At 41.2% G+C, this 15,240-nt stretch overlaps 1 protein-coding gene across 1 annotated transcript; it reads right to left on the reverse strand.

The window, feature by feature from the left end:
• Positions 1–322: 322 nt before the first annotated feature.
• Positions 323–15,240, reverse strand: MRPS15 (mitochondrial ribosomal protein S15). The gene is made up of 8 exons (XM_033955296.1): positions 15,050–15,240; positions 12,153–12,212; positions 9,705–9,780; positions 5,887–5,935; positions 5,671–5,755; positions 3,385–3,443; positions 1,833–2,024; positions 323–513 (listed from the first exon to the last, which is right to left on the reverse strand). The coding sequence occupies exons 1-8, from the start codon at positions 15,165–15,167 to the stop codon at positions 400–402; spliced, it is 753 nt and encodes a 250-aa protein (XP_033811187.1). The 5' UTR covers positions 15,168–15,240; the 3' UTR covers positions 323–399.

Consider the following 15,240-nt stretch of genomic DNA (forward strand, 5'->3'; position numbering starts at 1 on the left):
GCAAACAGCTTCCTCTCCAAGAACCTTCCTGCAGCCACGTCCTGCCTTGTGGAAAGTTGCAATAGAGACAGAGTGAGGAGACTGCATAAAGGATCTTGCGGCTGGCAGGGGAAGATGCTTGCGTTTGCGAGACAGGCAAGGGTGATATTAAAAAACCCCGAAACAGTTGAAATTATCACTTAGAAGCTGGCACCTTATCAACTTCTGGTGCAACTGCTGCCCATTCTACAGTGGAGCACTAGGAGTGTGTGTGTGTGAGAAGTTTGCACTGCTGTTGTAAGAAAACTGTTGCACATAAATACAAATAAAAAGGCTTATGATGTTAAATAAAACAAAAATAATTTATTGATTACTGAAGAAACTACTTTTCTTTTGCAATTTCAAGATATGGAGCCTATTTCATGGCACAGCTTCAGTGTTTTCAACTGGTTTCTCCGCAGGATCCGGAGGAACTTTTCTTGCTGCTTCTTGCCTCTTCTTGGCAGCTTTTAGCTTCTTTACTTCATTAAAAACCTAAACAGAAAAAAAAAAAAAATAAGATACAGCTGTATAATTTTGTGTTTTGATGGCCCTGTTCAAAATTCTTCAATCCCTGAGTTTGGTCCACAATGTTCTCGATTCTACGAAGCGACAAATTTATAGGATGCAAAGAAAACTTCAAAGATTTTTTTAAAATCACATTACTGCAGTGAATTAAAGTGGTATGGCTGGTGTTTCATGGTTGCACGTAACATTTGGTCTGCTACACTAGTATGCTATAAAGAAAAGTAGGCCGTGTCGGGCATATATAGTGTCTCTTTGACAATGAATAATAATAATAATTTATTTTTTTATATACCTCTAAAGCCATGAAAAGTTTGAGGCGGTTTACAACAAGAAGCACTGGACAATCAGCAAAGAGGTCAACAATTCAAAGAGATCTATACAATCTTATATAATGGAAGAAGTAGAAAGCTAAAAAGTTCTTAAGGTTAATGGTTGAATTTGCAGTGCTATAGAATTCTTAGTTTACAAATCGATTGAACAAACTCGTTTTTATCAATTTTCTAAAATTGAGGTAGGTTGAGGAGTGTAAGATAAAGTTACTCAGCCAATCGTTCCATTTGCCTGACTGGAAGGCGAGGGTTCTGGGCAGGAATCTTTTATAATGGCAGGCCTTTATTGTTGGATAAAGACCTGCCCGAAGTGCCAGGCCTCCTGGGCGGCATGTTCTGGCACTGCCCTAGAGTCAAGGAGCTTTGGAATGCAGTTCTAAATTTTATTAGACAACAATGGAATTGCACACTTGTGGTTTCTCCTAATTGGAGAATATGGTGTATTGAAGTCAACTCCTAAAGGGCTAAGTCGTTTCGTCAATAAAGCCATGATTATTGCAAAAATTAAAAAAGAATGGTGATCCTTCTCACCTGGATAATGCCCAAAGCGCCCTTGCTTAGTGTTTGGCGCGTTCAAATGATAACTTTATTGACGTTGGAAAGACAAAAAATTACATCACTCTGGTCACTGAAGGGAGCCTTTCTGGATAATTTTAACATATAAAACCAGGAGTAGAATATTGAACTTTTCTTAAAAGAACTATATACAAGGGGGGCGACAAAGAAATGTTGGAAGTGCATGAAAAGTTTTTGCATACTGTATACATTTTTGTATTCCTTCTGCTTCTGTTATACAAAATTGTTTACGGTGTTCTGCTTGGTAATGCCTGTATTATATTCATTTCCAATAAAGTTGAGTGAGACAAAGAAAAATAGGCATCTCCTTTTTAGAATGGGACTAAAAACAGATGCCCCTTTATAGAATGACCCTTTGTGTCTCCCCAGCTCTGTTCCTACCTTGAGACAGAACGCCTTCTTTGCGATACTGCGCCGAGTAGGTTTTTTGCGGTACTGTGAAGGGATGATGTACTCTATGTCCAGCTGCTTACATACATTCTCGAAAGCATCGAAGCGGGTACGACGCAAAAACTTGAGCTTTTTCTTCCGCTCGTCAATGGTCATCAGCATTTGGCGTTTGTTGGATTTATCCTGCAGTGGGGTTGAAAATGCGTAGTTATCGGTTTGATACCAGTGCTAAGCTGGATGCCATTACAGGACTGCACCAAACCATTCCTCCTATCTCCAACTCATTTATCACTAAGCGGACTGCTGCTTCTCCGATTTTATCTATGGCAGCAGGGTCACGAGTGGGTCCTAATGAAAATGTCAAGCCTATCAGATAAAATGTCATTTCTGTACAGTCAATGTTTTGCTGGGCAATAAGCCAGGCCCAGCTGCTCTCTTACAACAGGAACAAGTCAGTCAGGGTTTCCAATCAGGTGACAGTCTATGCCTTGATCAAACAGTACCTGTGGCGTACCAAAAGGACGCCGTGGACACCTTTTGGCTCCTATACTTCTTTTAGAAGACTCAACCGTTCGATCACCCAGAAGCACCGTATTTAGCAATTTGATATCTCGCATATTATTGAAAGCAACATTTGATATTGCCCCAAAGACTTTCAAGACTCCTGAAGCAGGCCCTTTCGGCCGAAACATGTACATGTCCAGTCATAGAGTTACTGTATGAATAAAAGGATATTTATGGAATAGATTGTGTCCACCAGTCTATTTAGGACAATTCCATCCCTTATTTTGGGTCCCAAAAGGATCCATACTGTTGCCTATTTTATTTAACATCTACTTCCGACCTCGAGTTTAACTAATTTCATCAACGAACAGCAGTTCATAAGCATTTTCTGAATAAATTCACTGTCTATTTAACAGTAATTCAAGAGTGAGCAAAGCACAAATTATCCAAACTCAAGTAAAATAGAGCTGCCTTGGATCAGATGCCAGACATCAAAACACCTTTTAGGAACTACAAATTCTCCTCACAGGTCAGAAACCTCAGTTATAAGCCAGTTCCCCAAATCTAGGAACCTCAGGAGCTTCCTCTTATCACCTGCAGCAAGCATGCTCTCTCTCTCTCAGGAAAGATTTTTATAGTCTTTGAGCTGTAGAATTTATGACCCTTTATTTTCTTATAAAAATAAGGAATATTCACCCCAATTTTGTAGCTGGTTTCAATATTCCTTAAAAAGTCCCCCCCAGTGTTTTTACAAAAAAAAAAAAAAATCCCATCAGGACTTGATTCCACCTTTTAAACTGATGGCTAAACATCTATCTTCTAACCCAGACATTCACTGGCAAGCTTAAAATTTGATTTGATCGCTTATCAGATTCCTAAGCGATGTAAAGAAATTAAAATGGGTACAATTCAAAACATACAATCATTTTGATTACTTACAAAGGACAAAATAAACATACAAATTTAAATACAGAAGCCCAAAACCATGTGGACCAAAGTAAAGTAAAGATGGTTCCTGATACATTTTGCTTCGACCCACCTTGGGGTGTTTTTGAAGATGCTCTTGTAAATTGCGAATTTTCACGGTCAGAGAAGCAACTGCAGAACAAAGAAGAAAATTAACTACACACGTGCCCTCATTTACGTGGGTACAGATACATGGCAGCGATGCACTCCCTCCCGGCGCTGTTGTTGGCGGCCACCTTAAAAGTGGCCGCCGATAGTGTGCCAGTCGTGCGATGGTGTTGCTTAGATAATCATGCCTCTGGCAAAGCTAGGTTTTCCAGGCCTAAATTTGCAGTGCCTACCTTTGACGTGAATCGCACCACCTTCTGGTGTTAGCCACGTCCACAGTGGTGTTGGGCGCAATTCCAGCGCCATTAGTTTAGGCATTGGTAGGCGTGTCCCTCTTAACTTAGGCGCTGTTTAAAGAATTTCCCCCTCAACAGAGGTGCACAACTCGCTCAGAACGTAAATGCGCAGAGAAGGAGCGTAGGCGAGCCATAGACATGTCTAATAGTTATGCTGGCAACTTAGATCCACCCCCAGCCTTGTGCGTGCAACTGTTGTATTTAGGGGCACTTGTAGTTTACGCCGTAATACGCTAGAATCTATAAACAGCATCTTGGCACACTGATACCCTTTTAGATTTGGTGCTCAGCACTAACTTGTGGAGCCGTTACAGAACTGCCCCCACTATGTGAATGAGTCTGGCATATTGTATTTGTATTTCTTTATTTATACCCTCCTTTCTCAAGGTGAGTCTCACAAACAGGATCAGATACAGTACAACAAATCGAACATGAATAGAACATAACAGGTATTTGGTCTGAAAGCTTCACTAATAATCTAATATTTATTTAATATTTGTATAGCTGTGATAATTAGTATTATTTGAGTTAAGAATCATCACAGATTTATAAGCATTTCTCCCCCATATTGTGTTAGAAGATAACAGTGACCATGTAAAAGAGGCTACCAGCGCCTCGCATCAAAAACCTTTAAATCAAGTCCCATATTTCATCTTACAGAAGAGGTGTTTCTTCAACATTTTCTTAAAACTACTCAAACTTGATTGCTGTCGTAAATATCCCAGAAGCTTATTCCACTAGCTCTAGACACATATCATCACTGATTACCGTATATACTCAAATAGGCCATTACTGAGATGGGAATTTGTGAGAATTTACGGCTCTGCATGGGGCAGGAGTGTAGCAAGATTGCTCCTGCCCTGGTTCACTGCTGAATCACCAGGGATTTGAAAAGTACACTGGGGGAGGCAGAAGGGAGATGAAAGTTTTTCGAGTCGGCTGGGAAGGAAGAGATCCCTCTTGTCCTGGCCCAGCATTGGACCACCAGCGTTGGAGGCCTGCAAGGCATTGGGAGGGAGGAAGGACAGGTTTAGGAGTCTGGAAGGGTAGAGGCTGGGTGTAGAGCCGGGCAGGGCAGGAGAAAGCACTTAAATATTAACCTCCCCCCAGTTTATATTTGAGTCAACCTTTTTTTCCTCCTTTTTGGGGGGAACAAAAAAAAGGTTACCTCGGTTTATATTTGAGTATATACGGTACTAGTTATCCAATTAGGTTTGGAAACAGTTTAAAATAATGTGAAATATTCTCCACTTTTGCTTAATAAAGAACAGACTTTATCCCACACAAATGTTAATTGATAAATTAATAAACAAAAGTCTGCTCTTCATCCCCTTAAAGGCCACCGCAAAAAGTTGCCGATGAATTCTTAACACAGTTCATGGACTTAAGGCCATTGTCGGTTTTATTATCTTAATTTGCCACATCTATCTACAGAAAAATGGATCTCAGAACGCCACAGGCTGAATTATAAAAGCCATTTTGTATGATTGTTGACTGCGTCTAGGGTTCATTTGGCTCAACACTTCTCCTGTCTTAGTTTTAAAGGACCCCAGCGATGTTCCCACCAGCCAGTGTATACATAGGGTGAATATAGTATTCACTAGTGTAAAATATATAGTAATGTTCGATTCAAATCAATTTGCTTAAAAAAACCCAAAACAACCAGACTCACTGACTGCACTAATATATAGGAGAAAGATAGGGTATATACAGTATATTGTTTGCTTAGCCAAATGAGTACCACAAGAAGCTGTATTGAAAACCATCACAGAAACACTTAACACCACTACAATAGCTCATGTATTGTAACACCATCACAGAAGCTCATGGAACCGCTCTGAATTAATCCCCCCATGTCATTAGTAGCTTACAATAAACAGGGACCACCCCCCAGAAGCAAGCAGTCTGGGGCCCCCACTCCTTCCTACCAGGCTCCAGGGGCTTTTTCCACTTACTCTGAGCTTCAGAAGAACCGGTGTCATTTGGATTTCTCTTCACTTTATCCATCAACTGCTGAGTTTTTATCTTCACCTTTTCTCTCTGTAAGGAGAGACAAAGAACATGTTTCCTTCTTGAAGGATGAAAAGCTGTAACACAAGACTAGTGTTAAAATATGTTACATAGTGCTGGGGATAAAGGATTTCAAAGCAGGGCCGATATAGAGAACTCACCTGATCTGCCATCTCCAGGGACAACAACCGCCGAACTATGTCATCCACCCTAGAGAATTGAGTAGACACACCATCAAATTCTCAAACATTGTGAATCCTGATGTCCTAAATCTCACTTACAGGAAACCCTAACGCTGCTTTCAGTGATTTAAATGGCCAGGAGAGGCTGTCTAAGTCAGTCATCCAGAGCTACTAGATCTGGTTAGCGCCTAAACCAGCTATTTTGTTAGGGGTCAGAATCGGCACTTCATTAGATTAGATAAGTTCATTAGATAGATAAGTTAATCAGGTGAACCTGACCATAGAAAATACAGTCCTGAACACTTTATAGATCGCATAAGTGTTATCTGGCTATGTATAACTGGATATTTAATGCTGGTGTCTGGACATACACAGCACTGTACACATTATATACAGGTACTGTATATACTTGAATTACAGACCTATAGCCTCAATACAGCTATACATCAAACTAATGGAAGGCCTCGTAGCAAAACTTCTCACCGAATACTTAGAAACCCACAACATTCTTCACCCCTCACAATCAGGCTTCAGAGGCAACTACAGTACAGAAACACTACTAGTCTCTCTCCTAGACACAGCCAAACAACACTTAAGCAAAGGCAAAATAATGCTACTCATACAACTCGATCTCACAGCGGCATTCGACCTAGTAGATCACGACATCCTACTACAAACACTGGAGGCAACAAGAATCACAGGCAAAGTCTACAATTGGTTTGAAGGATTCCTCCGCTCAAGAAGATACAGAGTAAAAGCAAACAATGAACAATCAGAAGCCTGGAACAACCCTTGTGGAGTCCCCCAAGGCTCTCCACTATCACCAACACTCTTCAACCTTTACATAGCCACACTTGGCACATGCTTAGACAAACAAGGTATAACATCATACAGCTATGCAGACGACATCATCCTCCTCCTGCCTTTCAACCAAACCACCCCCAACACAACGAAAAAACTACACATTGAACATAAGAATTGCCACTGCTGAGTCAGACCAGTGGTCCATCATGCCCAGCAGTCTGCTCACACGGCGGACCTCTGGTCTAAGACTAGCACCCTAACTGAGACTAGCCCTACCAGCGCACGTTCTTGTTCAACAGAAACTTGTCTAACTTTGTCTTGAATCCTTGGAGGGTGTTTCCCCCTATAACAGTGTCAAAATGGATGAGAGACCACAAATTAAAACTGAACCAAGACAAAACCAAATTCTTACTTCTAGAAAGAAACAAAACCCCAACCATAACAAACCTAGAAATAAACTCCATCATATATCCCTTACAACCCAACCTAAAACTGCTGGGAATAATGATAGACAAAGGCAACTTCAAATCAGCAAAACGGTTCAGAAGGCATTCGCAACCATGCGCAACTTAAGACAAGTCCGAAAATACTTCAACAACGAACAATTCAAACTCATAGTACAAGCGCTAATCCTAGGACTTCTGGACTAAGGTAACATACTTTACCTGTCATGCCCCGCCAACATGCTAAAACAATTACAAACAGTCCAAAATACAGCCCTAAGACTAATATACTTGCTGAAAAAATACGACCACATTACTTCAGCTTTCCAAGACTCACCTTGGCTCCCAGTACAAGCACGCATACAACACAAATTCTACTGCACCCTATTCAAAGCCCTAAATGGAAATGGACCAAGCTATCTGAACAACCGCCTAATCTGGAAAAACACATCCAGACCAAGGAGAACTCAAGCACACTCTACCCATCCTCCCAATCAAAGGCATGCAAAGCAAAAAAATATATGACGGTCTACTAGCCACCAGAGCAGCGAAAATAAACCACCACCTTTCAAATTTGCTGACCACGACGCCCAACTGCAAAACATTCAGAAAAGAACTGAAAACCATACTATTCAAGAAATTTGTCAAATGATCTAATCAAACCGTATCAACCCTTCCCAGATCTCGACGCATACTATAGCTATCGACCTTGTAATCTCCCTGGGAATGCCCAGGCTAATTTCTTGTTGTAAACTGCCTAGAACTGAAAGGTATTGGCGGGATAGAAGACATCAGTGTAATGTAATATAAACTGTCCCGAATATAAACGGAGGTAACCTTTTTTTACTCCCCTGCAAAAAAATGGAAAAAAAAGTTGACACATGTATAAACCGAGGGTTTATATTCAAATATAGGTATCAGTGGTCCAGTGGTAAGAAAGGACAAGAACAACCCCTCTTGTGTCCTGTCCCAGTAAGCTCTGTATCCCCCCGCCTCCTCCCTGTTGTAGGCCTTCCCCGGGCCTGCCTTGAGCCCTGGTGGTTCAGCTGTAAGCCAGGACAGCAGCAACCCCTCCCGTGTCCTGTCTTGGCTGGTTCTGCACGCCCCCACCCTCTCCTTGTTGTAGGCCTCCCCCAGTCTTGCTTTGAGCTCTGGTGGTTCAGCAGTGAGCTGGGACAGGAGGGACCCTTCCTGTGCAGACCATGGGAACTCGCGGCAACTATTTCCTTTAGCGGCTCTGCACGGGGCAGGAGCACAGGAGGATTGCTCCTGCCCCGGTTCATCGCTGGACCACCAGGGTGTGCAAGGGAGGCCTTTCAGGTGCTGGAGGCAGGTGGGAGGTGGAGTGGTGCGGAACAGGACAGGACATGGGAGGGGTCGCTTCTATCCCAGCTCACTGCTGGACAACCAGGGCTCCAGGCAGGCCCCGGGGAGGCTTGCAACAGGAGCGGGAGGGGGCCAGGAGTGCATAGCTGGATGACTTGAATATAAACCGAGACCCCCATTTTTGGGCCCCAATATCTCAGCTTATATTTGACTTGCCCATGGTTACAAGGAGCTGCAGTGGAAATCAAACCCACTTCACCGGGCTCAAAGCCACTACTAGTACTCAAGGATGCTGCCAGATGTTGCCAAAATAATGCTGCTGGCTGAAAACTGATCCCCTGGACAAATGGGCTTTATAAAATTGTACAGGTAAATGCATGTGTATGGACCCTTGTGCATGCAAACTGTTAAGCGGCCTACATGTAGGTGCTACTAGAGGGAACCATTTTGAGTGGAGCTGGTCAATATTCAGCAGGTAGCTGGGTTTTTGGTTTGTTTTTTTTAAAATTTAAGTGCTGTCACCGGCTAATTTAGACCTGGATATTCAAAACAGAGCCCCATTCAGGTAAAACCGGATATGTGCTGGCCTCTGGCACTTGTAGGTCTCACCCAATACTCAGACAGATTCCACATAATCTGATGCCTCTTCTAAAGGCTTACCTCTGCATCCAAATCCTGCCTAGGTTTCATTTTCTCCACCCTCCATGACATTCCTCTCCTACCTCACTGGCTCCAGCTTTCAAATTGGAGGTACTACCTCTAGGAGTCAGCTTTCCAGATAAGGGGACTTTATATGGGCAGCAAAAATTACATAAATCTGAACTGTTATTATAGGCCATAAAATTTAAAATTTTCTGTTTGCACCAGAATGACAACCAATTTGTGTTTTGTTGATTTTTTTTTTTTTTTTTTAAGAATCGGAAATTTAGAATTTATTATCCTTGACTGCATCTTGATACATTAATTAACACTTATAGCTTTGGAGAAAAAAAGTGAGTGGCTCTGCTATTTCACAGAAACTCGTTCTCATGAATGTTTTTATCATTTATGTCAAGTTCCATGACAATTTTACAGCATCAGCAATGCAGCTTTGTTTCATATTTTGGAGTTCTCTGTCCAAGGAAAGGAGAAGCACCCCTTGCTGATATATTTATTTTGAGCCAGTTTCTCTTAATTTCAACCAGCCGGAGGCCCATTTGTTACGAGATCATAGTATCCACTTACGTTTCTACCACCTGGACATTGGCGAAACTTTTCTTCAGGATAGTGGGAGGCAAATTATCCAGCTGACTTACAAACTCTAAAATACAAAATGTGTGCAATATCTGTGAACAAAGCTCAATAAACAGTATAATGCAATAAAAAAGCTTCAGCCTATGATTAAAATGCAGTTTGAAAGCTGCTGAAGAAGTCTGGCATAAACTACCAAGTGCTATAAAATGGAGTTCCTAAACTTCCCTGCAACTTTCACTTGATTTTACTTTCATATTTGGCCTAAGTTCGGGACAATTTGTTTACCTTTTGATCACCCCCCCCCTCTCCCCTTTCCTGTGTCTTCTTTTTTGTAATATTCGCTGTATTTTTTTGTAATTTACTGTATTTTTGTAACATTCGCTGTATTCTTTGTAATTCGCGACATCTCTCAAACAGGTCCTCTCGGAAATTTTCTTAACAAACTGTTTATTTTATTTTTCGCTTTCTTAAAGTTTCTGTACTCTGTATTTCCTCTGACTATCTGCATATTGTAACTCGCTGAATGTCCAGCTCTCTTGACTGTAAACCGCCTAGAAGTCGCAAGATTGTGGCGGTATAGAAGAATAAAGTTATTATTATTATTATTCTGTTTAGCACTTAATTTCAGCTAAAGCTTGAGATGGATGTCACTAAACTCTTTATGCCAGACGTATCAAACAGGCTGTTTTATTTATTTATTCAGTTTTTTAGCTTGTCCTCCCAAAAGAGCCCAGAATGGGTTACAATATTACATACACAGCACAGGACCAGATACAGATAAACATAAACTTTTGCACAGGGAGAAGTAGAAATTAATACTTCAGAACAGGGAGGAGTGAACACTCTAAGGAGTCAATTTGAGGAGTAAAACTGTAAATTAGAGGGAGTTACCGGGGGAAAGGGTGAGTTTTTACAGCCTTTCTGAAGGTCAGTAGTCATATTGTGGGAGTAGATTCGCTTGTGGCCTGTTTCCAGATAAAGGAATAGACCTGGGGGAGAGTATAGTTGATTTTTTGCTTTGGGAGTGTAGAATCCATATAGGAACATAGGCTGGTAATTTCATTGACATATACGTTGGGCCCATGTTGTGAACAGTTTTGTAGGATTGCTTGTTAATTATATAAACAAAACTTTTGAGACTTTCTGATTACAATTGCAATACAGGCATTAAATTGTTTATATGCTATATTGTTTCTAATATGAATGCTCTTAAGGTCTGATATTTCTAAGTAAGACCGTGGAATAACAAAATAGTACAGTAAATGAACTGAAATTAATGTGAACTTATAAGTGTATGCATTGGACTTTCCATTTTCCGTTTGTTGGAGGTGGAGGAGAGGAACAAAATTAAACTATTATTAACCAGGATGATTTTGCAAAAGCCACTGTTTATACCTGGGAGTGAGCATCAAGGAATGGATCTGGACTTGGAATCTTGCCAGGTATTTGTGGCCTAGATTGGCTGCTGTTGGAGGCAGGATCCTGGCTTGCTGGATCTTGGGTCTGATCTAGCAAGACAAGTTTTATGTTCTTAGGGCAATTTTATAGGAGCACTTCTTTGAAACAATTTGACAGGACCAATTAGAGTGGTTTGATATTAAGAAATTTAAGAACATGTTAAAAACAACCTTATTTACAGAAGCTTTTTATAATGGAATCTTTTGTACTATGCATTTATTTGAAGACCTGAAGATTCTTAGATGAATGTTATTTATCTTAGATTGTGTGAATTGCTTAGGTTTAAGCAGTGTACGAGTTTTTAAATAAAGCAAAAATAAATACTACTAATCATTTCCAAAGGGCTACTAGATGTACACCGCGCTATACACATTATATAGGTGCTTTCAGTTACAGTTAGACCGCAATTATTAACAAGATTGTTAAACCAAAGCGGTTTACAATGAAAAGGGTTAAAAATGATAAAATCAATAGGGACAAACAGCGTAAATCAACCATGACAAAAGAAACACAATTTGGCTATAAAGGGAAGGAAAGATTTACAATATATTATGGGGAAGAACAAAAGGTCGAGGGGAATAGAAAAACTGTATTAGCAAAGAAGAAGGAAAAAAAAAAGAAAATAATAAAAAAAAGAGTCCTGTCAAATGCCAATTTTAAAGTAATGAGCTTTAATTAAAGGCTCCTTTTACAAAGGTATGCTAGGGCCTTAATGCACGCAATAGCGCGCGTTAAATTCCCGGGCACGCTAGCCACTACCGCCTTTTTAGGAGGCGGTAGATTTTGGGCTACCGTGCGCTATAGCACGCGGTAATTTTGTGCATGCGCTAAAAACGCTAGCACAGCTTCGTAAAAGGAGCCCAAAGGTGCGCTGCTAAGCAGCACATGATAAACAGAATAGAATGAGCAGCTCAGCAGCGCACCTTTACGAAAGGACCCGATTGAATTTTCCACCCAAATTAAACACAGTTCTTCCCTTACCTTGCTTCTTTTTTGTACCCCGAGCATAATTCCTGGCCGTCTGCACAAAAAGACCGTTTCCTTGAAAGGAGGGCAGGAGGGGGAAGAACCCAAAAAAAACAACAAAAAACATTCAGGTATTTTGGAATCAACATGTGCAGTTTTGAAAGAAGCATTCCTTTATGATGAGAAAGAGGATGTTAATACTCAAAATCTAGGCAAGTGATGTATTAAGTTACTTCAACAATACATAAAAACAAGCATGAAACCCCCCCTCCAAAAAAACCAAAACAAAACCCCCTCAACCCCTTTATTTCTATACATTCCAGTGAACTTAAATAATCTTTTCTTCCTAAGACCTAGATCAGGGCTGCCCAAGTCCGGTCCTTGAGATCTACTGGCAGGCCAGGTTTTCAGGATATCCACAATGAACATGCATGAGAGAGATCTTATTCATTGTGGATATTCTGAAAACCTGGCCTGCCAGTAGATCTCGAGGACCGGACTTGGGCAGCCCTGACCTAGATCTATTTATCATCGTCGGCGACACGTTACAGTTTCTAATCTATTGCATGTCTTTGTCTCTTAAATGTACTTTGATCTGATTATCTAGTCCAGGGGAAGGGAACTCCGGTCCTCGAGAGCCGTATTCCAGTCGGGTTTTCAGGATATGAATATGCATGAAATCTATTTGCATGCACTGCTTTCAATGCATATTCATTGGGGAAATCCTGAAAGCCCGACTGGAATACGGCTCTTGAGGACCGGAGTTCCCTACCCCTGATCTAGTCCATGGTTTCAGATGACATACAGTTTATCTTCAGGATTAAACAATCCGTTAGCGGCTTTACCGCACGCGACTTTTTATCATGCGCTAACCCTCGCGCTAGCCGAAAAACTACCGCCTGCTCAAGAGGAGGCGGTAGCGGCTAGTGCGCGCTATTACGCACGTTAAATCGCTAACACGGTTTCTTAAAAGGAGCCCTTGATTTTTTGAGTATGTCTGGACAAAATGTGAAAAGTCAAAAATTACTACGCTGTGAAGTAGTTATAATCTACCAGATTTTCCAGTTTTGGTTGCGATTAATTTTGTCACAACTCTTTAAGGGACTAGAACTTTAAGATCTTTAAAACAGTGCTGATGACTGCCAATTTTCATCTGATTTTACTGCATTTTGATTATTGTAATTCTTAACTTATGCGTGTACCTGAAAAATATTTGAGATCTTTACAGGTTACTCTGAATACCATGGCCGGGGTAATTAGTGGAAGTTCTGGATGTGAATATATTACTTCCATTCTTAAATCACTTCACTGGTTACCTATTGAACACTGTATGCAATACAAGTTATTGTCACTTGGGAAGAATGATTGCTTTGGCAGCTTCACTTAATATTCATCAACCAGTGCAAATGTTGGGATCTAGTTCCCTGGATGTTCCTTCTTCCCATATGCTCTCTCCTGATGAATACTGAAATTCCAACTTTTATATAAAAGGATTTCAACTTTGGAATCAGCTTCCAGAGCAGATTAGGGATTTGCAAGATTTAAAATGCTTTAAATGTTCTTTAAAAACATTTATATTTAAAGTAGTGTTTAATTATTGATTTGTCTAATCATATTTGGGTTTTTTAATACAGATTTTTTTTACTTAAGATGATTTCTATAAGATACTACTACTATTTATTACTTATAGAAAGCTGAAAGGCGTATGCCGCGCTGTACATTCTGACATTTAATAGATTGTCCCTCCTTGGAAGGGCTTATAATCTAATTTGGATAGACAAACATAACATATAAGATTGGGGATTGAGAACCCAAGGTGAGAGGAGTTAGAAATCAAAAGCACTCTCAAAGAGGTGAGCTGACATTTATTGACGGTCCCTGCTTGGAAGAGCTTACAATCTAACTTGGACAGAAAGAAACAACATGTAGGGTTAGAGAGGCAGAAACCAAGGTGAGAGGAGTTAGGAGTCGAAAACACTCTCAAAGAGGTGGGCTGATATTTATAGACAATCCCTTCTCAGAAGAGCTTACAATCTAACTTGGACAGACAGACAAGACATGTAGGGTTGGGGAGGCAAAACCCAAGGTGAAAGGAGCTGAAAGCATTCTCAACGAGGTGGGCTTTTAACTGGGTCTTAAACACTGCCCGAGACGGAGCCCGTCGTAGGGAACTGGGCAGCTTGTTCCAAGCATATGGCGCAGAAGGGACGGAGTGTGGAGTTGGCAGAGGAAGATCTGTTTATTTTATTTTGACATGATAGGAATGTTGGCTACTGTTTTGGGAGAAGATTGTCCTATATGCTGATACTACGCTCCCTCACTAATTGTATTCTGTACTCTCTGTCTGTTCAGTGTCTTCCTCTCCATTTGTATTCTGTAATTCGCTGGCCATCCAGCCCCTTCACTGTAACATGTTAATACTGTATTGTAGTTCGCTGATTGTACAGCTCTCTTTACTGTGAACCGCCTAGAAGTCGTAAGTTTATGGCGGTATAGAAAAATAAAGTTATTATTATTATTATTTTTCATTGTGTCTGCTGAGCTGAAATCCGCCTAGAGCAGGGGTGTCAAAGTCCCTCCTGGAGGGCCGCAATCCAGTCGGGTTTTCAGGCTCACTGCCTACTTTAACCTTGATGAACTTAGAAGGGTCTAGGGCTGGGGTGTTAAAGTCCACAATGAATATGCATGAGATCTATTTGCATGCACTGCTTTCATTGTATGCTAATAGATCTCATGCATATTCATTGGGGAAATCCTGAAAACCCCCTCGAGGGATTTTGACACCCCTGGCCTAGAGCGAAACATCAATCGAGCAGAAATTCTTTCCAAACGCGGACTAAGAACTTCACGCTCCCGCGCGAGGATCCCCTGGACCGACCGGTGCATTATGGGACTTGTAGACTAATTCTTACCCGCGCGCTGCTGCAGAGGAAGCGCTGCCGCTCCCGGGTCGTAGAATACCAAACTCGGAGTCCCCCGCCACAAAGCGGCGCTTAGCCCTCTTCGAACCAGCAACGACAACGGCAGCATCTTCTACCCCTTCACAACGCAGCCTCCGGCATCTTAGGAGTGACGTCACTCGGCAGGAGACCAATGAAGAAGC

This window comes from Geotrypetes seraphini, chromosome 8 (genome assembly GCF_902459505.1).
Source record: "Geotrypetes seraphini chromosome 8, aGeoSer1.1, whole genome shotgun sequence".
NCBI classification, from domain to species: Eukaryota; Metazoa; Chordata; class Amphibia; order Gymnophiona; family Dermophiidae; genus Geotrypetes; species Geotrypetes seraphini.